Below are 27,866 nucleotides of genomic sequence, written 5' to 3'. Positions count from 1 at the left end.
ATAATTGCTGTTATATAACATCTAAATAATAAAGGTTTCTTGATTTTTTTTTTAATTTGAAAGTCAGAGAGTGGCCAGCATTGTGGTGCAGTGTGTTAAGCCACTGCTTGTGATGATGGCATCCCATATGAGCACTGGTTGGAGTCCTGGCTGCTCCACTTCCGATTCAGCTCCCTCCTACTGTGCCTGCAAAAGCATCGGCAGATACCTCAAGCACTTCGGCCGCTGCCACTCAAGTGCCAGACTCTCATTTATGATGCTGTACAAAGATTGAAAGCTTGTGAAGGAGGATTCTACTCAACTGTCCATTTCACCATGTAATTAATAGCTCTCTTAAGGTTATAGCTATTTTCAAAGATATCAATTTTAATGAAATGTTTTTATCTCCATAAGTGAAACTTGAGGTTTGATTCTGATAGAAGAACAACTACAAATTGCTTGATATAAATTGTTTTGAAACCTCATACCCACAACTGTTGCCAGGGTTTCCAGAATTTTCCCCACAGTTAGATCCTAAATCAAATCTCTGTGGCTCCAGACACTGCCCCCTATTGTCTGGGTCTAGTTCTGGCCACATTACTGTTATGCCAGGCCATGGCATGTAATTCCTGAAGAAGATCCTTAGCACTTGCCCCTCCCAATGTGTCTACCAAACCATATTATCGTGGCTCTGCATGGAAGAGCTTCTTCCTAATCCTACTTTGATACTAGGCCATTGGCCTAGAAAAGATTCTTTTCAGAAATTGAGAAGATTTGATTTTTGAAAGTGTTATTATCTACAGTACAATTTGCCATTTCTCTGAATCTTCCAAAGACAAATCCCTCTCGTCTTCGCTGCCCTATAAGCAGCTGCTCCATGCTTTAATCTAGCTGACCCTGGCAGAAATCACAGAACGGAAACAATACTCCTCTGCGTTGGGTGCTGGAGAGTAGACTCAAATTTTCATTCATTTCTAATGAATGCATGACATTTCCAGGGATATATTTTGAAATCTAAGCTTACCACTGGTCTTACTGATTTTACACATATGGCTGAGTTTTATTTAGTTTTATCTTGTTACAGTTCTCTGTATTAAAACAGATAGGTTTGTATCCTATAATCTGTGCTCCAATGTAATGAAATTACGTGATAAATATAATTACCACACCATTTGAAATAAAGGACTTAATTCAGAAAGAAAGAATTACTTTTCTAAATATAGATTGGTTCAGACAAAATAAGGTTCACCTTCATTTCTAAATTAAATCTCATTTTAAAACACTCTCTAGGAAAATAATTCTGCAGGTAAACTTTAGGTTTAATGACTGACTAGAAAATACACCCTCCATGGAATTCATCACATTCCTTGCCTTGGCCTTACCACCTGAAATGTCTATTTACTCCCTCTTTTGCGCTCAATACTAAAACTACAATTTCTCAGCAAATTTGCTCTATTTTTATACTTCCAAGTTTTCCAAAATATCAGACATGTTTAGTCAAATACAGTAAAAATATTTAAATGTATAGCTTTCTAAGTTAACACAGATAAGACAGACTCTTTATTGAAATACTGCTTGAAAGATTATTGTTCAGTAAAATAGAAACGGCATTCTTAATACGTTTTAAAAATATGAACAAAACTTTTGAGTAGAATTTGTAATACAGTACCAAAATAGATGTACAAATACTGAAACTATCAAAAATCTTAACGAAAGTGAGATAGGTGACTGAAGAAATTGAAAAAGCAGTGAGTTTTGTTTTGTTTTTAACTGAAGGCTCTTGAGCAGTCACAAGCTGCAGCGTTGTCTGGAGAACAGCCGCTGTGTGCGCTGACACGTGGTCCCTAGTGGCAGAGGTGCGCCTTAGCAAGTGGTGGGCTGGGTTAATTTTGACAATAAGCTTTATGTGAGCAACAGTGAGAATAGTATGTCTGAACCTTTGCTAAGAGCCAAAAATCAGAAGGACATCAAAGCTCAACCGAAGAGTCCGCATTTCTACAGAAAATAAAATCAATTGGTGGACTTTCTAGAAAGTATATATAGTGCATTTCCTGTTCGAACCCTCCTTGTGTTCTGATAGTTTAAAGAAATCTGTAGAGGTCGGCCTCTTTAGTTCCTAACTTCATCAGTGCGCCCGGATGGAACATGAGGTCAACAATGTATACATCCGGCAGGGAGAAGCCCCCAGTCACTGCCTTAGGAGACACATTCACCAGCTTCACTTCATTCCAAGCTCGGCCATATTCCCCTCGAACTAGAGAGCAGCTGAGGCCAATCCGATCCGCGAGAGCCTGTGGGAAAAACAAAAGACCAACCAAGGGTGATGAGGAGGAGGGGTAGAGAAAAATCTTTAGGCATAAGCCCACCTTGGCTGCAGTACTTGAAGCATGCAACTCCTGGGAAGACATGCTTAGAGAGGAAGCGTCAAAATGTGGAACATTGTCACAGGAGGAGATCCAATGTGGCAAGCTCCTTTTTCCTCAGGATTCTGCAAAGCTCACAAATCCCTGTGTAGATCCTGCTGGCAAGTGACAACTTTCAGGTAAGCTACGGTGTGTTGCATCAGCACCAGGTTGACAAAGGGGACTGAACAGTGGCTATTCCACAGGCTCTCTGTCAACTGTTCCACACTTGTATGCTGTGCTGTGATATGCTGTGGGATTGAATGGAGGCATTAGATCAGCAGGGACCTATATCAAGTCAGTTTATTCTATATAATGTAGATGGGTGCCGGGGAGCAGGTTTGTGACTGGGTCTTCTTGAGTTGGGGTAAGGTAAAGAGTAGGGCCATAAGCTGGAAGCCACACACACACACACACACACACACCAGCCTGCCCTATGTAATTCTATCTGCCTACTTGTCAGTCAAATAACCCCTATCCCAGGATGTTTCTCCCCTCACCTGGGATCTGGGGTAAGTACCATGTAGCCACACCCCTTCCAACCTCATCAGAGGCCAGGCAGCTGGGAGGGGCTTGCTCTCTTCTCCCTGCAAAGGAGGACTGGACAGGGCGCTGAGGCACCCTATCTGTTCTTCCCGCCCCCATCCTTTTCCCTTTCTGTGGGGAGCAATCCGGACTAGACTAAGTTACTGGAATTAAGACTTATTCTATGCATCTGCTCTCCCACAATATGGCGCTGGGAGAGAAGTAAACAGCTTCCGCACAGCTGCCTCCAGTTCAACCAATTAACTGTAGGACTTGCTCCTGATTGGAGAGCAGCGTACTCGGCGTGTGGGCAGCCGAGTTAGGATTGGCGGAGGAGGACTATAAAGGAGGAGAGAGACGGCATGCACCAGGAACATCTATGGGGAACATCTAGCTGAAGGAACACCTGTGCAGCCCCCGAGAAGAGCCGGCCGGCGGTGTGCCGCTCCCCTGCGGAAGTGGGGAATGCGGCCAGGGGGAACTGCCCTTCCACGGAGGTGGAAGGGATAGTAGCCAACCCGGGAAGAACCAGCAGCAAACCCGGGGAGGGCCGAGCAGACGAAAGAACAGCGCAGGGTCCTGTGTTGCTCCTCCACGAAGAGGGGGAGCGACACTTTCTGACCCGCTCTATTCCTGCGCACTTCCTCTGTGTGTGTGTGTGTGTGTGTGTGTGTGTGTGTGTGTGTGAGAGAGAGAGAGTGGTTTCCTCACCTTTAAAATGTCATCGCGTTGTGCACCGTACTTATGCTTGTACTTAGAATGCTTCTCTAGGTAACAGATTCCGCCTTGCCCATAACAGTCCTTGCAGGCTGTTTGCTGCCACTTTCACCGGAGGTTGCTTATGTTCCTTGGAAGCTGTTTCTCCCTATGTTCAATCCTGATCTCTGGAAATTTCTCAGTCATATCATAGTGAATGAGAGAGGCGGCTCAGGCTGCCTGGGTTTGAATTTCAGTTCAGCTCAGAAGCTTACTGGCCACTCACCGCAAGCAAGTGAGCTTCCATTTCTTCAACCATGAAATGAAAATAATAGCAGCTTCCTCATGGTGGCGTGATAAAAGTGAAATGAGGTATAACATATTCCACGTGCTTAAAAGTTAAGTAGCTAACAATACCACAGGGCGGAATTGTTTTGTTTGAATATTAGGTATATATAGATTAATTTAATGTATTGATTACCTGCTATGCTGAGGTGTCCCGGAATTTGGACTGAGAATGATAATTATCTATGGTAGAAGTAATGCGGTAGGTTTTTGTTTCAAATAGGCATGAATTTAAATTCTAGCTCCACCTCTGGTTGACCTTGGATGAATTATTTCTCTAAGCATGAATTTTCTTGTCTTAAAGGTAGGGGGGACTACTGTCAACCTTTGGCATTTTGGAGAGTGTTTACTATAATATTTATCAAGTGCCTATCAGGTAGCTAAAAGTGAGCTATAGTAGGAGTTGCAGGTATTATGAGAAAGGATTTTACATTTTCTCTATGTATTGTAGACTTAAGCGTGTTTGTAATTTAAAGGGCAATAGCTAATATAGATACATAGATTTAAGACAATAGAGAAGGAAGACTTGATAAAGCAAGAAATGTAAGAAAATAGGAAAGGTTGGCATTTGAATGCTAAATAGAATTAGGTTGGAACTGCAAATAAGATTCACCTGGATGTGGTGTGGTTACAAGTATTTGGAAGAGAGTATGAACATTTCAGAAACATGTTTTCAGCTTCTATTAATGTGTCAGTCACTGATACAACTGAATAAAAGATTGCCCTGTCTCTTAAACTGACCCTTCTCTAGTCTTCCATTTCAGTCAATAATCTCATTTTCTTCAGCAGCCACCCAGAGACTGGAAACACAGTGTTTCTCTCGTGCAGTCTTTCCCACCACACCTAGACAGTCACCGACTCCTTTCGGTTCTATATGCGCCATTTCCCTCTGAACACATCCCCTCTTCCACATCTGCACTGCATAGCATTAGCGGAGGGTCAGCCATGCTTCTTGCTCCAGTCACCCTCTAGTTGGTCTTCCTGTCTTCATTTTTGCCCTGGTTCCTTTGTCCCTGCAAGAGAGCTGTCACCACTGCCTTTCAGGATCTTTATCAGCAGGAGGCTACAGTCACCAGCAAGAGCCGGGCAGTGACCTCAGAACCGGAATCCCAGTCACTAGTCCAAACCCCTGACCCTAAATTTATCTTTTAATTTCAGTTTTTCCGTAAACTTTTTAAAGTACCCTTATATTTAAATGTAAGTATATCTAAATGACAGGACTTATATTATGCAGTTAAATGCTAAAAACAGGTTCATTTTAATATGCTAAAGACAACATTTTTATCTAATGGCAAATGAGGCAAAATATCTCCAATACCTTGAAAAGCAAAGCCCGGTGGTAGAAGATTCCTTTTTTGATCTGTCCAATTGGCACAACATTGGATTTAAGTTGGAATTTTAGCTCACTTATGTGGAGTTCCCAACCAAAAGAAATCATTTTCTCTTTTGCGATCTTACCACCCATTTTTTCTGCCACATACCTGTGTCAATTGCATTGAGATCAAATCAATCAAGTTTAATATTTTATTTTCAATACATTGTATATTACACACATGCACAATTATATGTGTAAAAGACACATTTCCTCTGAATTTTTATTGTTGGCTTTACTTTAAAAATGTACTTACAGTAACAAGGTTGATGAGCTTATTGTATGCGAACATAAATTGAAATTCTAGTAACTTTGTTTGACATGAAGAAAATGAATGCTAATTTTCCCAGTATTTATAAGAAGATATATGTCAGCTAACACTAAATATCAATGCCGTTTAAAATTTTTATCTTTCTTTTGTTCTTTTTAAAAATTTTATTTATTTGAAAGGCAGAGTGACAGAGAGAGAGAGAGACAGATAGAGATAGAGGTATCTTCCATCTGCTGGTTCACTCCCTAAATGGCTGCAACAGCTGGGGCTGGGTCAGGCTGAAACAAGAGCTAAGAACTCCATTTGGGTCTCATGTGGGTGACAGAGACCCAAGTGCTTGAACCACCATCTGCTGTCTTCCAGGTGTATTAGCATGGAGCTGAATCCGAAGTGGAGTAGCCAGGACTGGAACTGGTGCTGCAGTATGGAATGTAGGCATACAAAGAGGTGGCTTAATCTACTATGCCATAACACCTGTCCCTATCTTACTTTTGAAAAATACTTTTAAATATTTTAATCTGAATTCCAAGGCATTATACTTCTTTCAAGGAATTTAAACTCAGAATGAGACAAACATAAAGGTTTTCCCATTTGAATTACAAGAACTTTCATATTTTATTATTTTAATGTTTCTTCTAAAATGTATTATTTGTTCCAATTTAGAAAAAGATTTGACATTCTGTGACATTGAAATTAGAGGAGACAGAAGACCAGGAAGAGACGAGAAGGGGGAGGGATGTAGTAACAGACCAGTGAGCAAGGTAGGATCCATGTAGTATGCTGAATCTGTGAGTTGTCTCCTTGTGTTGAGTTCTAACTGAAGAAGTCAGGAAACACACCTGCAAAACTGTCAACTAATCCTCTATCACCACACTCTTGGAGTAAAGGCAGAATTAAACAGAATTTCCTCTTGCTGTATGTGAAACCAAGCAAAAAACAATGGTTAAAACAAAACAAAGCAAAACTCTAAAACCAAAACAACAATAACAATAACAAAACAAATATTTCGAGAGAAATCTGCTGAACTGACCCACGGTTCCATCCAGCCAGAGGTACTTGTAGTGAATGCCAAGGAATCAAAGATGTGAGGAAATATTTCTACATTTCTGTCTAGCTTGGAGTGGCTCAAGCTGAAAAAAGTCAGTTATTTGGGAATGATAAAAAAAATGTTTCTAATAGAGCATGAGTAAATTCGGCAAACGTTTACATGAGTCAGAGGAGCTGAATCAGAGTTCTGCTTGAATCATCACCTCTCAAGGATACCAGGAAAACTTTGTGGCCTAAAATATTCTCTCCTAGACCTGGCTGACAAGAAGTCAATGATCTCGTAACTTGAAAGTTGTCACATTCAAGTTCGATGATTGCAACTCACTTGTTTTTGGAGTAGACCCAAGCTCTCATAGAGATGGCAGCTATTTCAAAAGCTGGCGGCTCACCTACTACGTGATGTCAATCACAGTGATTCCTAATCGGTTATAGATATCAAGTTCTCAGCCTTCCCTTAGTGGAGTCAGATGCAACAGTCCTGAGTTGGCATTTAACTTAACGGTTAAGATGCCAGTTGGGATGCACGTGTCCTGTGTTGGTGTACCCTGATTCAAGTCCCAGCTTCTACTCCTGACATTGGCTTCCTTGTAATGTGCATCTTGGGAGGTAGCAGGTTGTTGAGTCCCTGCCTCCACATGGGAATGGAGCCCAGTTCCTGACTTCCACTTGACCCAGACCTTTGCCATTGTAGGTATTTAGGGAATGACCCTGAGAAAGGAAACATGCTCTCTCTTTCTCCCTCTCAAAAAACCAAAAACAAATGTACCCACGTGGACGAAATAGAGGAGTGCCATGCACTGATAAACTTTAGAGTTCTTTATTGTTGGTGGTCGAGAGTGGGCTCATGCCCACCTCGGAGCTGTAAGCAACAGGGTTGACAAAGGCAAAAACCATGAGGAGGGGAGAGGAATACATGGGTGCTAGGGTCAAGCTGACCTAAATCATATACCAATTACAATCTTGACCATACCGATTGCAATCTTGACATTAGTCCAGGTGTTGATATAAATCATATACAGGACTTACACAGAACACAATCTTGACATTAGCCCAGGTGCAGCCTATCTGTTTCATGCCTGAGTGATCAAGCTAGGGGATTTCTGTGTTCTGTTAGGCAGGATGTGATGTGCTGTTGTTGTTTTAGTTTTAGACCAGTCTCACGCTGGGGGGTGCTTTTTCCAAGATGGAGTCTTGTTTGTCTATAAAATGGAGTCCTTACTGTCAGCGTGTCACTTCACAAACAAATAAGCAAAACAAATTCTATGAAGAGTGCAACTTCCTGGACTTTCATAGAATCCTGAGCCTGCCCATGCAACCATCTCTTAGGATGTTCATACCCTACTTTAGAACAATGTGAAACACAACAAAAACAGACGTGTAACAGAAAGAGGCCTGCTATTTGTATCAAGAATAATTTGTGAGTTCATAAAGCATTCACAGTATGATTCCATTAAATTCTGAGTACTCCATTCACATAAGAAATTATATAATTTTAAAACTTGATTCATTTATAACTTATTCAGGATCACATGGAAAGATGTTTAGCTGGAAAAAATAATAGGCATTTTCCTGTAAGCAATTTCCAGCTCTCAGCTCTGATGCTTAGTGGAAATGTGGCCTAAAGTAGAAATTGAGAACTTTCTCAGTTCATGGTGTTTCAATTCATTGTCAGAGTCAGAGTGCAGGAGCTATAAATTTCAATTTTATTATGTTGTATTTGTCTGAAAATTGACTGAGAAAGCAGATCACTAAATTTTAAAACTCAGGAATTTAGACTCAGAAACTTACTTGGCAAGAACTTCGATCTGTTCCTTAATATTTGTGATGGGCAGTATTGACTTGGTCACCTCATATACATAGATACAGAAGTCAGGGTCAGAGGGAGGGTACCATTCTTTATCAAGGGTCCCTTCTCCAGTCAATTTTGGTACTGCCAGAACCTCTTCCTCCTCTTTTGCTTTTTCCTCTTCTCTTCTTCCTCTGCCTTTCCTACAAGAGTAAACGACAGCAACCAATATGACACCCTCTGTTAAACAAATCAGCAAACACTGTGTTCTGAGTTAATCTGAAAAGCATGACAGAAACAGGGCGTCTTAGAACTCAACATCTTTAAACATCCTGTTTAAAATTTTCATTTACAGAGGCTATATTACATAGAAGAAACTAATTTTAAGAAAATACTATGTAGCCGGCACCGTGGCTCACAAGGCTAATCCTCCGCCTTGCGGCGCTGGCACACCGGGTTCGAGTCCCGGTCGGGGTGCCGGATTCTGTCCCAGTTGCCCCTCTTCCAGGCCAGCTCTCTGCTGTGGCCCGGGAGTGCAGTGGAGGATGGGCCAAGTGCTTGGGCCCTGCACCCCATGGGAGACCAGGAGAAGCACCTGGCTTCTGCCATCGGATGAGCGCGGTGCGCCGGCCGCAGCGTGCGGGCCGCGGCGGCCATTGGAGGGTGAACCAACGGCAAAGGAAGACCTTTCTATCTCTCTCACTGTCCACTCTGACTGTCAAAAAAATAAATAAATAAAATAAAAAAGAAAAAAAGAAAATACTATGTAATACATATATTATTAAATCATATTGGGCTTCTGTATAGATATCTGCAAAGTATCAGGTACTCAGCAAGTATATATTTAATATTTACTGAACTGAAAAAAATTTAGTTTGCCACCTCAGAGAGTCTAAGCTAGTTTTATATCGTATCTTGCTTTGGTTGAGATATTTTTTCTAAGATTTTATTTACTTATTTGAGAAGCAGAGTTACAGAGAGAGGGAGAGAGAAAGAGAGAAAGGTCTTCCATCTGCTGGTTCACTCCCCAGTTGCTGCAATGGCTGGTGCTGGGCTGATCTGAAGCCAGGAGCCAGGAGGTACTTCTGGGTCTCCCATGTGGGTTCGGGGGCCCAAGCACTTGGGCCATCTTCCACTGCTTTCCCAGGCCATAAGCAGAGAGCTAGATTAGAAGAGGAGCAGACAGGACACGAACTGGTGCCCATATGGGATGCCGGTGCCACAGGCAGAGGCTTAGCCTACTATGCCACAGCGCTGGCCTCTAGTTATCTTTTGCAAGAATTTGTGTTACCATTTTCAAGAAAAAAATATCCAAAACATGGAAATAAAGCAAAAAACAACATAAGATTGGCACTTATTTTCCAAGTCACCCAAGATTTATTTAGGGAGACATACTTAGTTCTATACTTAGTAAAAGGAGAATTTTCTTAGTAAATAGTAAAAACGCTATTTCCAATTAATGAAGACACTATTTCCTATTAATTTTATTAGGAAACAGTAAAAATATTACTTCCTACTAGTGAGAGTTCTGGACATAGAGGATTACTAGTTAACATGCAAATTTTTATTTAATTGAAAAGCAGATAATTTCCATCTAATGAAAAAGATACTACCAAATATTGCAGTTAATTGTCTTGTAAGATTTCATCCAGTTTTTTTATAACTCATCAATCTTTTTCTAGTATTCCTTAATTAAATTGGATATAAATACCTTATACCTCAAATGTTTGTTGAACCAGTATCAACATCTTACTGGTTCTCTCATTAATTAATGAGCTGAACAAAAACATTGGCATGGATTCTCATTCTGGGAATATGGAATAAGAACACTGCAACTTGACATCTCCATTGAAGATAATCATAAAAGCTGGACAAGATGCATGCAACAACTACTTGAAGACCCTGAAAAGCAAGTAGCAGCAGGAAGATCAGAGAAGACTGAGAATGAGTGCTGAACTGATGGTGAGCTTATCTTCCATATTATTTTCTTCCATTCCCCATGGTGAACTAAACCTAGCCAATATCTGGACATCGGCTTTAACATGAAGAAAACTCAGGGAGAAGCCCTCCTGAGAAACAGGGAAGACAGGGAGTGGAGAAGTCTCTGCTTTGTTATTTCTTATTTTTCTCCATTCTGATGCACCTCAATTCCTAAGAATCCTGTGACAGTGGTGACACTAAGAGACTATCAGAGCCTAAAATGGCTTTATTCTCACCCAGACCACTTGATGTTCGGCTGCATACAGGGGTGCAGTCATGGTAGGAGTGTAACAGAGCAGAATAAATAAAATTTTCTGGTAAATGAGCTAAAGGGAAACACCAAGCAACCGGAAATGACAAGGGAGATCATGGACAGAAAGAAGTCATAATGCAACACCTTAACATTGCTTCTGAATCCCTGGGCTTATCCTGATCTGTGCATGCATGCTTTGACTCTAAGCGACACATACAGACTTTGAGAACTGATTGAATTTGAGAACAAAGGGATAGACTACCACTCAAACTCCAAACTGGATGCTAGTTAGAATATATGCAAGATTGATCAAAGTGGCACTGCGAAGGCTTTGAAAACTGGATTGACATTGGAATGACACCCCACGGGGATATTGATTGAAATTTACAGCCTGGGGCCAGGCACTGTGGCATAGCAGATAAGGCCACCGCCTGCAGTGCTGGCATCCCATATGGGCACTGGTTCTAATTCCAGCTGCTCCACTTCCAATCCAGCTCTCTGCTATGGCCTGGGAAAGCAGTAGAAGATGGCTCAACTCCTTGGGACCCTGCACCTGTGTAGGAGACCTGGAGGAAGCTCCTGGATCCTGGCTTCAGATTGGCACAGCTCTGGCCATTGAGGCCAATTAGGGAGTGAACCAGTGGATGGAGGGCCTCTCTCTCTGCCTCTCCTTTTCTATCTGTGTAACTCTGACTTTCAAATAAATAAATAAATCTTTTTTAAAAAAAGAAATTTACAGCCTGAATCCAACCATGAAAAAATAACTGCAATAACACACACACAAAAGGGGTAGTCTTAGGATGTGACTAAAGCCCTTAGGACTTATAACATAATATAACTGAAATTTTTTATCATGTGAAGAACTAGGAAAATCTCAACTCATATGGGAAAAAAACACTCAAAGACACCAACATCTGGATAAAAGCTATTAATCTCACAAAATGCTCCAAGGAGAAAAGTCAAGCACTCTTGAAATGAATAGAGAGTTAGAAAGTCTTAGAAAGGAATGGAGATGTAAAAATAAAATTTTTAAGTGGAAAATACAGCAATCAAAATAAAATCCAACTCCTTGGGGTCTAATGGTGTGGCAGGTGGAGCCACACAACCTGTGTTGCCGGCATCCCATAATGGGCACTGGGTTGTCTCTGGCTGCTCCACTTCTGGTCTGGCTTCTGGCTGATGGCCTGGGGAAAGCAGCAGAAGATGGCCCAAGTGCCTGGGCTCCTGGCAGCCATGTGGGAAACCCAGAGGAGGCTCCTGGCTCCTGGCTTCAGCCTGGCCCAGTGCTGGCCATTGTAGCCATCTGGAGAGTGAGCCAGCAGGTGGAGGATCTTTCTCTCTCTTTCTGTTTCTCCCTCTTTCTCTTTAACTCTTTCAAGTAAGTAAATAAATCTCTTTTAAAAACCCTCCCTGAATGGATTTAAAAGCAAAATAGAGATAACAGAGCATTGAATCAGTGAATTTGAAGATAGAGAAGTAAAAATGATCCGATCTGAACAATGTAAAATTGACAGTCTCTCAGGGGTATAACATAAAAGATCTAATACTAGTGTCATCAAAGTTAAGGAGAAAAGGTGAAATACAGGAATAATCAGATAAATAACGGTTGTCATGGTTTCATCAATTTGTACAAATGTACATGGTCAACAGTTTCAGTGAATGCCAGTAAGGTAATCCCAAGGAAATGCACACCCAGACACCTCAAAATCAAACATCGTCGAGCTGAAGACGGAGCAGAGGATAAGCCTGTCTGTGCAGGAAATCCTAAGGAATCTACCAAAATCTCCTGGGACTAATAAGTGCATTCAATAAGGTCTCAGGCTATAAGCTCAAAATCACTCATGTTTCTAAATAGTAACGATGAACACATGGAAAGCAAACTTGAAACCAAAACATTTGGGAGTATTTACAATTGCTCCAAAGAAAATTAAACATTTAGGTATAAACTTTATAAAGCATATAGGAATTCCACGTTTTAAATTCCTATATGGTCTGAGTGAGGAAAATAAAGCATTTTGTTGAAATAAATAGTAAAGACCTAAATAAATGGAAAGACACACTGCTTTCATGTATTTGAAGATACAACATATTGAAGACATCAGTCCTCTAATGTGATCTTTTAATACGATTCCTATAAAATCTCAGCAAAGTTTTCTTTTAGACAAAAAATTTTATTCTAAAATTTATATGAAAAGGCACAGTCTATGTAGAATAGCTAAATGAAAAATAGTAGGAAGACTAACTATACTTGATATCAATGTTTACTACACAACTACTGTGAAAAAGAGTGCTTGACCCCAAAGGAGGGATAGAGACATATACTGATGTAACAACAGAGGAGCAGCAATAGGCCCACATAAATATGCTCACGAAATTTTTGACAAAAGTGAAAAACGAACTCAATGGAAAGAAGATAGCCTTCCCAACAAATCATATTGGAACAATTAGAAATATAAGGTCCATGTAGTGACAAAATCTGTCATTATCTTAACTGCACATGAATCTACGTGTTATAACACTGTATAGAGCTAAATACCCACACACAGAGAGAAGTGGAACACCTGAATAAGTCACTGGATTGAGCCCATATCAATATTATAATTATGATATGGTGCTATAGCTTTCAAAATTTCATGATTGGTACATAGGATCTCTATTATTTCTTTTTTTTTTTTTTTTGAATTGGAATCCCCTGGTATATTTCTTTTTTTTTTTTTTTTGTTTTTTTTTTTTTTTGGGTTTTTTTTTTTTTTATCTTTTATTTAATGAATATAAATTTCCAAAGTACGACTCATGGGTTACAATGGCTTCCCCCCCCCATACCGTCCCTCCCACCAACAACCCTCCCCTTTCCCACTCCCTCTCCCCTTCCATTCACATCAAGATTCATTTTCGATTATCTTAATATACAGAAGATCAGCTTAGTATACCTTAAGTATTTCAACAGTTTGCTCCCACACAGAAACATAAAGTGAAAAATAATAGATGATTTTTTTTAAATGATGATGAAATCAGATCAGACCTATTGTCATGTTTAATCCCAGTGAGAGTCAAGTTGGGAATTGAAAATTTCTAATGAAAGGACTAAGAGTCAAAGGGAGCACATAAACAAGTCTAGTATCTGCTAACACCAACCGATAGAATAAATAAAGGGGAGAGTGATCCAACATGGGAAGTGAGATACTCAGCAGACTCATAGAATGGCGGATGTCCTAAATAGCACTCTGGCCTCAGAATCAGCCCTAAAGGCACTCGGATCTGGCTGAAAAGCCCATGAGAGTATTTCAGGCATGGAAAGCCAAGACACTCTGGCAAAAAGATCTCTGTGAGTGAGATCCCAGTGGAAAGAACAGGTCTTCAAAGAGGGAGGTGCCTTTCTCTGAAGGGAGGAGAGAACCTCCACTTTGACTATGACCTTGTCTAAACAAGATAAGAGTCGGAGAACTCAAGGGGCTTCCATAGCCTTGGAAACTCATAACTGGTGCATAGGGAGATTACTGATGCCATAAACAGGAGTGTCAATTGGTAAAGTCAACAACAGGAGTCACTGTGCACTTACTCCTCATGTAGGATCTCGGTCCTTAACGTGCTGTACACTGAGGCTTAATGCTATAACGAGTACTCAAACAGTATATTTCACTTTGTGTTTCTATGGGGGTGCAAACGACTGAAATCTTTACTTAATGTACACTAAACGGATCTCTATTATTTCTTATAACCTCATGAGAATCTGTATTTTTAATTTCAGTTAAAATTTCACTGACCATTTTTGTGTGTCAACTACTTCTGCATTCTATTCTTTCTATTAATCTGTCCATACCTTCACCAATCTACACTTTTTTAGTCACTGCAGCTTGACAGTAAGTCTTAAAGTCAGGTACAATGATTATTTCAAATTTTTTCTTCAAAGTTCTTTCCATAAAGTTTAAATATCAGTCTGCATCTACAAAAAATCCTGCTGAAGTTTGATTTAACTAACCAGTAGATCAGCTATGGGATGAGACATTTTACTATATTATACTTTTCAATATTTCAACTTGATATGTCTCTGTACTTATTTAATAATTTAAAAAATTCTGCCATAAGTGCTTTATGGTTGTAATGTGTAAGTCCCATCACATTTATTTCACTATAATTTTTATTTAATATTTTATTATTTAACACTATTAAAATATTTTAAACATTTGGTTTTAATTGTTTACTGCAATGGAAGTATTTTTGATTTTTGTATATTGATCTTATTTACTGACATGATATTAAACTCATCTGTTAGTTTTAGGCATTTTTTTCCTTAATGGATTCCTTGAGGATTATTTATGTAGAGAACTATGTTATCTGCAAACAGGGACAATTTTCTCAAACACTTTCCAACCGTTTAACTTTTTAACTTACCTTGTCCAGGATTTACTATTGTAAATGTTGAATAGGGGTGGTGAGAATGAATATCCTTGTCCTGCTTATGACCTTTTCAGTCTGTCACTGTTAAGTATGATGTAATCTGTAGATTTTTTCTAGATGCCTGTTTTCACATCGAGTAAATTCTCTCCTACTCCTTTTTTAAAAAAATTATGAATAGATGTTGAATTCTGTCAAGTGCTTTTTCTGCCTCAATATGATCATATAGTTCTTTTTTCCTCCTGCTGATATGGTGGATTACATGGATTGACTCTCAAATATGAACCAGCCTTGCAATCTTAGGGTAAAACTATTGCTTAGGTGAATTATTCTTTTGATCTATTGATGAATTTGATTTGCTATTTCATAAAGGATTTTTGCATCTATCTTCATGATGAATATTAGCCTATAATTTTCTTGTACTCTCCTTTGTATTAATGTTAGACTAATGCTAGTCTCACAACATGAGTTGGGATCTATCCTTTTCCTATTTTTTTTAAATGATGATGTAGAATTGATGTTAACTCTTTCAATGTTTGTTAAAATTCACCAACACAACTGGATCAGGTGATTTCTCTTTTTGAAAGTTATTTTAAATGAATTCAGTTTAATTACTGGTTACAGGACTATCCTAGTCTATTTCATCTTTGGTGAATTTTGATAGCTTGTAGTTTTTCATGAATTGGTCCATTGCATGTAAGTTGCTGAACTAAGGTGCTTGAGGCATTCCAGGATTTTCCTTTGATGCAGGGGTTTGTAGTTATAATTCCTTCTTTCACTGCTGGTATTCATGATTTGTGTCTTTTTGCTTTATTAGTTGTCAGCTTTCCTAGGGATTTATCAGTGTTTCTGATCTAAAGAACCAGCTACAGGGCAGCATTGTGGCATAATGTGTAAAGCCTCTGCCTACGACTCTGGCATCCTATATTGGCGCTGATTAGAGTCCCAGCTGCTCCACTTCTGATCGAGCTCCCTGCTAAAACTCCTGGGAAAACAGGGGTGGACTGTCCAAGTGCCTGGGCCCTGCATCCCTGTGGGTGACCCAGAAGAAGCTCCTGGCTCCTGGCTTTGGCCTGGTCTACCCCTGACTATTGTGGCCATTTGGAGGTGAAAGCAGATAGATTTCTCTCTCTCTCTCTCTCTCTCTCTCTCTCTAACTCTGCCTTTCAAATAAATAAAATAAATCTTTTTAAAAACTCCAGCTTTTAATTTCATTAATTTTCTCTACTGTTTTTGTGCATTCAATTTCATTGATTTCTAATCACTATTATTTCCCTCCTTCTACTTGTGTTGGGTTTACTTTGCTGTTGATTTTCTCAGGTTCTTGAAATGAAAGTTTATTGATTTGAAAACCACTTTAGTTGCTAAAATGAGCATCTTGTGCGATAGATTTCCCTCTCAACACTGCTTTAGCTGTGCCTCACTAATTTGTATACATTGCATTTTAATTTTCATTCAGTTTTATCTATCTTTCAATATTCTTTGAATATCCTTTTTGTCCTATACATTATTTAGAAGTAAATCATTCTATATCCACAGGTTTAGAGATTTTCTTCTGTATATCTGTTATTAATTTCTAGCTCAATTCTACTGTGGGCAGAGAGCATATTCCTTTTTTTTCTTAATAAGAATTTACTCACAGGAATACATATAAGTAGAAAAGATAACAGAAAAGCTAAATAATTAAATGAAGACATTGCAAATCAAGTTTCACTCTGTAGCTTTTAACTTGTATCCAGGGATTGATTATATATATATATATATATATATATATATATATATATATATATGGCAGAGAGCATCCCCAATGTGTGCCAGTACAGTGTAGGAGCCCTGATTTCCATTCATTATCTTAAACATATCCTTAAAATCTTGCTTTGAACAACAAAAATGTTTAGAAGGCAATATGCTGAGTAGGAATAAACATTGAAATATAGCAAACATAGCAATTATTTTTCAATTTCTACAGTTGTCTTTATGTGCCAACTAACATTTAAACTGTCCTTTACAGACTGTTTAACATGTAGTTTAAATTTTAGATTTTTTTAATAAAATCACTAGTAGGATATAACCTCGCAGAGAACACATCACACTGACAGCACAGAGGAAAATATTTTGCACAGATAAATCAGCTTTCCATATTGTGCTGGTTACACAGAATAGAATATCAATCTTATTCCTAACAGATCCTCAAAAGGTATTTCAAGGTCAGGTGCATACAAAATACATATTTATTTATTTATTTATTTGAAAGTCAGAGTTACACAGAGAGAGAAGGAGTGACAGAGAGAGGTCTTCCGACCAATGGTTCACTCCCCAGTTGGCTGCAATGGCCGGAGCTGCGCTGACCTGAAGCCAGGAGCGAGGAGTTTCCTCCAGGTCTCCCACGTGGGTGCAGGGGCCCAAGTACTTGGGCCACCTTCTACTGCTTTCCCAGGCCACAGCAGAGAGCTGGATTGGAAGTGGAGCAGCGGGACTTGAACTGGCACCCATATGGGATGTCAGCACGGCAGGAGGAGGCTTTACCCACTGTGCCACAGTGCTGGCCTCATGTATATATAGGGAACCTACACCCACATGGGAGACTCTTGGCTCCTGGCTTCTGGCCTTGGCTGCCCAGCCTTGGCTGTGGTGGCCATTTGGGGAGTGAACTAGTAGATGCAAGACCTCTTTATCTGTCTTGCCCTCTCTCTCTGTAACTCTGCCTTTCAAATAAATAAGTCTTTTTAAAAAAGGAAGTTTAAATACAGAGCTAAACTGAGTTGTTAAGCCACAATACAAATTAGTACAACTAGTAGAATGAAAACCAGCACCACTCTATGTGACACAAAGCATGCAACTTCACCACAAATTTAATTACTTTCAGTCACAAGGAGGTAGAATGCATGCCTGAACCTTAAATCACACTTCAAAGTCTTGGCCCAGAAATTAAATCTAATGAAGTATAAATTGCACCCACTATGTTAATGTTTTAATGTAAAATTAAGATGTCATCTTTAGTTTGATATGCCAAATCCCATTTATTACTCCTCAAAGGTAAAAGGAGTGACCCATTTGGCATTTCACAGGATGCTTCATTGTTTAAATTTGTTTTGTTTTATTATAAACTTTTTTCTCGGATATCCTAAATTTTTTTTTTTTTTTGACAGGCAGAGTGGACAGTGAGAGAGAGAGAGAGACAGAGAGAAAGGTCTTCCTTTGCCGTTGGTTCACCCTCCAATGGCCGCCGCTGCAGCCGGCGCACCGCGCTGATCCGATGGCAGGAGCCAGGATCCAGGTGCTTTTCCTGGTCTCCCATGGGGTGCAGGGCCCAAGCACCTGGGCCATCCTCCACTGCACTCCCTGGCCATAGCAGAGAGCTGGCCTGGAAGAGGGGCAACCGGGACAGAATCCGGCGCCCCGACCGGGACTAGAACCCGGTGTGCCGGCGCCGCAAGGTGGAGGATTAGCCTATTGAGCCACGGCGCCGGCTGGATATCCTAAATTGTGACTCCCAGGAAGCAGCTTCTACCATGGGATGGCAAGCTGATACTCTATTTGCTTTGCTTGTGCAGTTCTTCATTGGTATGCAAAATGAGGCCCCACCATGTGGGGAAATTTATATTAAAATCTTTAAATAAAGAAAAACTCTTTACTGTTTGCAATCCTAATTCTTGGGTTTATTTATTATGTGCTACAATGTCGCTCCCCCTCTTCATGGAGGAACGACACAGGACCCTGCGCTGTTCTTTTGTCTGCTCGGTCCTTCCCGGGTTTGCTGCTGGTTCTTCCCGGGTTGGCTGCCGACCCGTCCACCTCCGTGGAAGGGCGGCTCCCCCTGCCACTTTCCCCACTTCCGCGGGGGAGCGGCACACCGCCGGCCGGCTCTCTCGGGGGCTTCTCAGATGTTATCCGTTAGATGTTCCCTTTAGATGTTCCTGGTGCATGTTGTCTCTCTCCTCCTTTGTAGTCCTCTTCCACCAATCCCAACTCTGCTACCCACACACCGAGTACGCTGCTCTCCTCCAATCAGGAGCAGGATCAGCTCCTGCAGGTCACTGGTCGAACTGGAGGCAGCTGTGTAGAAGTTGTTTCCTCCTCTCCCAGCACCATATTGTGGGAGAGCAGATGCATAGAATAAGTCTTAATTCCAGTAACTTAGTCTAGTCCGAGTTGCTCCCCACACTACAACATTTTATTTTTTTTAAAATATTTATTTTAGTTATTTGAAAGGCAAAGGGATGGAGGCAGGGCAGGGGGAGAGAGATCTTCATCTGCTTGTTCACTCCCTAAATGGATGCAATGGCCAGGGCTGGGCCAGGCCAAAGCCAGGAGCCTGGAACTCCATCCGTCTCCGATGTGGGTGAAGAGGTCCAAGGACATGGACCACCTCTGCTGCTTTCTCAGGTGCATTAGCAGAGAGTTGGATCAGAAGTGGAGCAGCCTGGACTCAAACCAGTGCTCTGAGATTTGGGGTGCCGGTGTAGCAAGCGGTGGCTTAACATGCTGTGCCACAACACTGGCCCTGCTATAGAGATTTTCCTCTTTCTTATCCCCATGCATCATTTATTTGGTTCTTGTTTTGGTATAATTCCCCACAATAATTAAGAATGTACTGGTTCGTAAGTAGAATGAAAAAATATGTTTATTGGGTGTTCACATATGGCACAGAGTTGTAACTGGAGATACATTTTTACCCAGACTCCAAATGTTAACAATGTTTCCTAATATTGACTTAACACAGTGATAGCAATACCTCCCTCCCACCCCTCTCGGTAGGTACATCTTGTTATTGTTACCAGCTGCCTTAGTACCTCTTGGCGGGAGTGGAGATGAGGACGTGGAAGGTGGAGGAGTTTGTTTGCACTGGTCACTTAGTGGGTTCTAATCAGCATGCTTGTCCAATGGCACTGAACTTGTCTAAGTATTCTTGGAGAAACTGGTTGCTTCTGCTGCTAGGTTGACGGGGGTCCTGTTATGTGGGGGGACATAGGATGCCCCGCTGCTGTATTGCTCCCCAGTCCTAGGCCCCCAGTCTAGGATTCACCTTCTTCTTATCACCTTTGGAGTTCTTTGTCTCTTGCATTATTCCCAGGGTTAGTAGTTGTATTTTGCAAGGAGGAGCAGAGAAATACTAATCTACGTCATCTTTGAAAAATTTTAAAAATTATTTTATTAATTGAAATGGGATAAAGGGGAAGGGTGGGGTAAAGAGAAAGATCTTGCATTCACTGGTTCACTCTCCAAATGCATGGGGCTGGACAGATCAAAGCCAGTAGTCTGAAGTTCAGTCTGGGTCTCCCCAAGGGTGGCAGTACTTGAACCACTGCATGCTGCTCCCCAGGGTATACAGCAGTGTGAAACTGGTATTGGAAGCAAAGCTGGAACTTGAACCGAGGCACAATGACATGGGATGTGGGTTTCCCAGCAGCCTCTTAACTGCTGAGCCAAAGGAGTCTATGACATCTTGAGAGGAACTGATCATGCTATCTAATGCCATACTTCCAAATCTTGAAGTCCCACGGTGCCCAAATCCCTAATGCTTAAAATTCCATACATTTGCATCTCTTGAAGATTAAAATTCTGAATGTTGAAACTAGGAAAGCTGCAATCTTGAAAATTGCAATTCTCCTGGGGGCCAAAGGCTATATAAGAGGGGTAGAGATCAAGTTCTGAGAAGGCACTGGGCCATGCAATATGAGATGATGAAAATGTCTGTTCAAATATGCATTGAAGTAGGTGTCGTGGTGCTTAAGCTGCTGCTTGGGACAGCTGCATCTTGCCTAGCTCAAGTCCCAGTTCTCTGTGCTTTCAATCCAACTTCCTGCTAATGCCCCTGGGAGGCAGCAGAGGATGGACCAAGTACTTGGGTTCCTGCCACCCTCTTAGGAGATTCCGATGGAGTTCCTGGCTCCTCGTTTCTGCCTAGCCTAGCCCTGGCTGTTGTAGGCATTTTGTGGGAGAACCAGTGAATGGAACATATTCCTGTCTGGCTCTCCCTCTTTGACTCTCTGCCTTTCAAACAAATAAATATTTTTAAAAAAGGCTAATGTGTCTGCCCTGGTGTTCCTGAAAGCTGATGAAATTCCAAGAGCTCTTAATGAATTAAAGCCATATTTGCCCGAAGAAGCTAGTGAAATTGCTGTTTCAAAAATAATTATATGCAAGGTAGGATAAGAAGATAATCACGATGGTCTATCAGCAGTATTGTTTCTGCTGAATTTGTGGTCTGTGTATGAGTGCATGCAGAATATCTAAAAAAACATGGCACAGAATTTGAAAAAGTTTAATAAGGGATGTTCATGTTTGTGTATATTGAATCACAGAAGAATTTCAAAGCAGAATTTCAAAGACAGCAGTGCCCGTGACAAATGAATATGAATGTGTTCTCCCAGGAAACCCATGGCTTCCTCCTCCCCCAGATCAACTACTCATCATGATGCAAGACTTTGAATACTGTTAATGTTCATGAAAGTCACTCGGCTTTTGTGGACTGCCTCCATGTAATTACCCACATACTGTCTCTGTAATACGTTGTTTTCATGTCAACATTTTTTGATTTTTGACTGTTTCTTTTTTAAGCCCCTTTTCCCAGCATGTTAAATTGTCCATATAATTATTATTATTTATAATTCATGATGCTGTGCATTTCATCTTTGCCCCATTTCTAATACTGGAGGTGTAAATTGTATTAAAATGCTTACAGAATTATAATCTGTTCCATGTATTTGTGTGTGTGTGTGTGTGTATGTGACAAATTTGATTCCCCAAAAGTGCATTATCACAACATTGACTTTTTGGCAGTATGCATGTATATAACAAGACTAGCACTCTCTAAATAAATACAGAGATATCCTTTTTGTATATTGGCACTTGTGGAAGAAAATTTCTCATAAGCCTGGCTCTTGATTGCATATGTGGTCATGACTCACCTTGATTTTTGACGAATGTGGTCAAAAATCTAAGGTTGCTTATCACAGTATTTCAGATGACCACAGTTATAAAGCTAGATACAATCTAGTTATGTGCACTTGCACTTTTTGTGTACTTTGCACACTTTTTGACTGTTCCTCAGGAATATGTATGACTGTTGTTACTATTCCTGAGTGTTGATGCTTGCAAAAGTACGTATACGGGGGCTGGTGCTGTGGCGCAGTGTGTTAAAACCCTGGCCTGAGGTGTCGGCATCCAATATGGGCACTGGTTCTAGTCCTGGTTGCTCCTCTTCTGATCCAGCTCTCTGCTGTGGCCTGGTAAAGCAGTAGAAGATGGCCCAAGTCCTTGGGCCCCTGCACCCATGTGGGAGACTTGCAAGGAGCTCCTGGCTCTTGGCTTTGGATCGGCGCAGCTCCGGCCATTGCAGCCATCTGTGGAGTGAGCCAGCAGAAGGAAGACCTCTCTCTGTCTCTACCTCTTTGTAACTCTGTCTTTCAAATAAGTAAAATAAATCTTTTTAAAAAGAAGTATGTATACTATTATTGTTTATTGTGTAAAGTGGCCTATGAAACATTCTGTCATGTTTTCATGTTTTCCAAATAGGGCTCCTTTAAAAATAGAAACAAATGATTTAAAAATAATTTTTTAAAAATTATTCTTTCCTGAATTATATTTTTGGGATTTTGATCTTTTGGGAGTTATACTTTAGAGATCTGAACTTTCAGGATTTCAGCATTTGGGATTATGATGTTCCAGATTGTGATTTTTGGTATTATGGCTTCAAACTACCTTGACCTGCAAGAAATCACCAAGTGGTTTTGAGGAAGAAACAAACACAATTCAAAGGAGAAAAGGTTGTTTTCAAGCAAACGTTGTTGGAATAATTTGATGTCCATATGCAAGTTGAACTTTCACCTAAGCCTCCCATGTAAAAATAAACTCAGAATTTTGCCAGATTCTAAAGATCTAAAAGCACTCACATTTTGGAAGTGGAGAAAATACTGATGTGGGGTTAGTTTTTAGACATGAAACCAAAACCAAAAATCATCAAACTTTGATAAATTGGAATTTATCAAAATTAACCCTTTGGTCTGAGAAAAATACCACTAACAGAATGATTTCACAAAGTATAGATTTGGAGAAAATATTCGCAAGCCACATATCCAACAAAGGACTTCCAACAAAGATACAAATGAGCTCTCAAGACTAAAAAGTAAGAAATGAACAAGGCAACTTAGAAAATGGACAAAAGGATTAAACAAACATTTCATCAGAGGATGTAAGGATAGCAAATAAGCAACATCATCAGTTACTAGGAAAGTTAAAATTAAAATCATGATGTGGTACCACTATTTACATATTAGAACGGCTAAGAATTATAATGCTGGGTGTTAACAAGGATGTGGAGCACCTTACAACTCTTACATGTTGCTGGTGAGGATACACAATACTATCGCCACTCTAGAACAGTTTTGCAGTGTTTTATAAAGTTAAGCATACAATTATTACATGGTCCAGAAATTTTACTCCCAGGTGTTTAACCTAAGCAAATTAAAACTTACCTGCACAGAAAACTCTGCACACGGATGTTTAATATGACTAACCTTGTAACATGGAAGTGTCCCTCAACAGGTGAGTGGCTGTGCCATAGCATACAATGGAATTCTACTCAGGAATAAGAAGGAATAAATTCCTGATTTACAAAGCAGTTTGGAAGAATCTTAAAAGGCACTATGTTGAACGAAAAGATCTAGCCACAAGGGTCATTTACTGTATGATCCCATTCATGTGTTATTCTCAAAAAGACTAAACTATAGTAACAGGGAATAGATCAGATAATATCAAGAGTGACACAGCTGTAACAATTACTACACAAATATTCACATCTTTAAAATTAATGGAACTGTTTACAAAAGTCAATTTTATGGACCAGTTAATATCAAAAATAAAATAAAGTTTACCATGTTTTAATTTTACACTTACATGAGAGGTATTTTGCTTTTACATAGACTATATCTTAACACAATAATGCAGAAGTTTGTTCTTTATTTGCTTCTTGTACTAACCTTGGGCACCCTGTGGTGTGATGTGTACCCCTTCTACGAAAAAACACATCCCCACCTTAAACATTTTCAGTGTCAAAGGATGCAATTACCATTTTGCTAAACTACCTCTGGGCTAATATGTAGCTTCCTATCTGTCTCCGGTACTTCAGCAAGGTTTGTTTTATCAAACATCTCCACTAGCTCAGAGCCAGCACTAGGAGAACAGAGAGTGATCCAGAGGAACCGCTGGGAGGAAGTGGTAGGATTTCCTCCCTCCCTGTGCGAGCAGTTTGCAATAAAGTCACAGAAATTTAACAGGGACCACGCAAGGTCAGGAGAGTGCCGGCATTCTCACCAGCCGGGCAGGACTCCGCCTAGCTCTTTTCACAAGTTTGCAGCTTTAAATGCTTTTCCTTGATACTTACTAACAGGTGAGTCTAATAAGTGATACTCTTCAAGATGCTTTTCCCTTTTGAAGTAAAGAGGTTCTTGGATTATTCAATGCCACACAGAGGCATGTCAAGAGGCAGCCTTCTGTGGCCAAAAATGGCCTTCCGTAGTGAGTTGTCCAATGAATGAAATGAGACCTACGTTCCCGGGAGTCCAGGTAGTTTGCTGGACTTCACTGTGGGCCGAGAGGCGGACCTGAAACCATAGCTACAACCACAGAGTTGTTCCCCTGCTCAAAACCTAGCTTTCCAACTCTTTACGATGGGAAGTTTCCAGAACAGACGTGGGTGGGGGCTTTGAATGCGTGGAGTTGCTGCTTCTAGTTCTACCAGAAAGTTCTGGTAGATGTTAGTTTTCCATTCCATGTTTTTCCAGCAGATTTTTTTTTCACTTAACCAGTTTATATAAACCCTTCAGTTTATGATCACAAAGCATCATTGCTTTGCCTGGATATCTTCCACACTCTTCCTTTGTATGTAATACCAACCACAGTCCACACCTTAGGAGATGTGACAGCACAGTCACTCTAGCAAGAAAATGTTGAGGATATGAGCTAAATAGCTTCCAATACCACAGTGGCTCTTAAGGGCTTAAGTATACAAGAGCACAAGGGTAATGGCTTTTTGTGTAAATCCAAAAATGGTTTCACAGAAGAGTAAATATATTTTAAACTATAATGCATGTAGAAGAAAGTGCATTCAAAATATGTCAAGCCTCAAAAGCTCATCAATATACTGTAATTGTTGCAAGTGAGAAGCTCTGTCCTGTTTCCTGCTTCTCCTTCTTGCTTCTACCCTGAAGGGTTCAAGACTCAGTTAATCAGAGGGGCAGGAGGAATGGGAGTAAAAGACAGGAGGAGAGAAGATAGCACTGGGTTTGGAAAGTTTAACCCCCTGCAAAAGGCAGCAGATCTGGGGGAGGCAGGAAATACCCTCAAGCCGCTTTCTCTCCAGGGCTGGACTTTGGAAGGACTGACTGCAGCTTACTGTTTCTGTTGCTGTGTGAATTACAATGACTGTAGGGATGTACAGTTCCTGCAAGTGATCAAAGTGACCTCTGTTCTCAACCAGAGTCAGGAAAGAAATTCTGGGTAAATTTTAAAGAGATGATAAGAGGCAACAATAAAGTTACTTTTAATTCTGTCTCATGATTTTATAAGGAAAACCTCTGCTTCACCAAACTTGCTGGATAATTAAAAGTTGTTGTGATTATAATTAGGAGAAGAATACAATGATGCATTCCCTACCTTGGTCCTTTTTCTTTCGTGGCGCTTTTGCTAAGAACAGTATTTCGCCCAGAAGTCGGCTCTGATTTCTCTTCTGTGGGAGATCCAAATCCAGTACTAAAACGAGAACTGATTTTTTTTGTCATTTGAAAAACAATACAAACAATTTTAATCATGTGGAAAATAACAACTTGTTACATTTGCAAGGCACTTTATAAAGTCCTTCCACTTCCATTGTATGATTTGATTCTTGTCATCATTGTGAAACAGGGGACCCTGCATTATTCCATCTACAGCTAAGGAAACTAAATCTGCACATAGACACTAAGACACTCAAGATCACTGTAAGTGCATGGTAGACGAAATGTGGAGCCAGAGTTCCTGGTCCCCTTTAAGAGTTACTTGAGTATAGATAAAATATTATTTTCTTACTTGGTCTTTTCTTTGCTTGCCCTTCTTAAGGAAGATGAAGAAGAAATACTTCGGCCATAACCAATGTCTGATTTATCTTCCAAAGATGGAGGTGGAGAACTAAAATTTTCCACATTTAAAATTATGTAGAAATTAAAAGAATATATTTGTCAATATCCACTTTGTCCCACAAAACAGATTTTTTTTCCTGAAACCCATATTTAGAGTTGACTTTTAACAGTGACATACTGTTTTAAAAGCAAAAAAGGAGAGGTTGAGATAAGACGAAAGTAATATCTAAAGCTTTTCAAAAGCTAAAATAGGAAATATTTGTAAGAAGTGTGTGACATAAACACTATATAGATATATGAAGGGAGCTCAAATGAGTGTGAAAAAATATAATTAAAAATGTGTTAATGTGTGGCGTTGGTGTTGTAGGTTACGTTGTAGGTTACGTTGCCATGTGGGACACTGAAATCCCACACAGGAGTACTTGGGATCAAATCCCACCTCTACTTTCCACCCAGTCTCCTGCTAATGTGCCTGGGAGGCAGGAGTTGATGGCCCAAGTATTTGGGTCCCTGCTATCCATATGGGAGATCCAATTGGAGTTCTTGGCTCCTTGCTTTGGCCTGGCCCAGATTCAGCTGTTACAGGCATCTGGGGAGTGAACAGTGGATCTCTCTCTCTCTCTCTCTCTCTCTCTGTCATCCTGCCTTTCAAACAAATCAATAAATCATCAAAAACCATAATTCCCATTTTCCATGAACTTTTTAAGGCCCCCTCATAAATTGATATACACGACCATCTTAAAGAGGAATGTTGAAGTTTTCATTTTTAGCTTGACCATTTACTTCTTACTTCAAAGAAAAATATTGGGCAGTATACTCCAGCACACAGCTCTGTCAACTTGGAAACATAATTCATTTAGTTTTGCTTCTATCTATACTTTCTTCAAGTACTACAAGGGTAAGAGGCCCTAACCTCAGAAATCCATTGGAAATTGCCTGACAACATGGAGTCCAAGGAGGAGATTTGTGGTTGTGGCTGTTCCATGTCAGGCTCTGAGTTTATGGACCAATGCTTATTTTTGGTGGCACTTGATACAGAAGACATGAAAGATAACATGCTGGGAATATTTACATATTCACATGCTGACGGATAAACCAAAACAATTCTCTTCCACATCCTCCCTTCTCCCAAAGACTCACATATCGGAAGATTTACTGTTAATTAAGAGAACAGCACGCCGATGATTTAGTTCTTGTAAGCAGAGCTCCTTCAGAGGCAAAAGTTTTGTGCCAGAATTTATCTATAAGAAATTTCAGGACCAAAAAGTAAAATCTGTGTGGATCATAATTTAAAAAATGAGCGCTTGGCTGTTTTATACATCTAATTTCACACACTCACACACATGATATATACATCTAGAATGAGAAACAGGAACTGAAAGCTGTGAACATTCTGGCCTTGGACAGGACATATCCCTTCAGTTTCCTAGGATCTTTACACATGGTTGTTTTATATACGGCCACTATCTTGGTCCGAATGTTCTGTGTATATAGAAGCAATACAGTACTGAAACATCACTGAAAGTGTTACGAGGATGTCTAGAACCAGGCTAGACAAAGCTCTATACTAACCGGGAAGAAAGGCACACTAGATTCCCTTCTGAGAGCTCTTCTCAATCAGGCTGTTAGATCACTTCTTCATTCAAAACACTTTTCATGATCTTTTTAAAGAAATGCAAAAGTGATCCTCTGAAAATA

General features: G+C 40.2%; 1 protein-coding gene across 4 annotated transcripts in view; it reads right to left on the bottom strand.

Moving 5' to 3' along the window:
- Window positions 1–53: 53 nt before the first annotated feature.
- The window catches only part of ARMC3 (armadillo repeat containing 3), a 96,856-nt gene continuing 69,043 nt past the window's right edge, over window positions 54–27,866 (bottom strand). For 2 of the 4 annotated variants that reach the window (XM_051834347.3, XM_051834355.3), the window contains 6 exons: window positions 27,309–27,409; window positions 26,119–26,217; window positions 25,708–25,815; window positions 8,426–8,626; window positions 5,266–5,428; window positions 54–2,270 (listed from right to left, as the gene is read on the bottom strand). In XM_051834347.3, coding sequence (XP_051690307.3) covers window positions 2,061–2,270; window positions 5,266–5,428; window positions 8,426–8,626; window positions 25,708–25,815; window positions 26,119–26,217; window positions 27,309–27,409 — 882 coding nt within the window. In that variant the 3' untranslated portion in view covers window positions 54–2,060. The remainder of the gene's footprint in view (window positions 2,271–5,265; window positions 5,429–8,425; window positions 8,627–25,707; window positions 25,816–26,118; window positions 26,218–27,308; window positions 27,410–27,866) is intronic. The other 2 variants (XM_051834369.3, XM_051834379.3) reach the window with 2 other exon arrangements.

The sequence above is a fragment of the Oryctolagus cuniculus genome, chromosome 2 (genome assembly GCF_051225735.1).
Source record: "Oryctolagus cuniculus isolate XC-2025 breed Fujian yellow rabbit chromosome 2, ASM5122573v1, whole genome shotgun sequence".
Taxonomy (NCBI): Eukaryota; Metazoa; Chordata; class Mammalia; order Lagomorpha; family Leporidae; genus Oryctolagus; species Oryctolagus cuniculus.
Note: the sequence above shows the minus strand (reverse complement) of the source record. Positions and strands in the feature narration are given on the sequence as shown.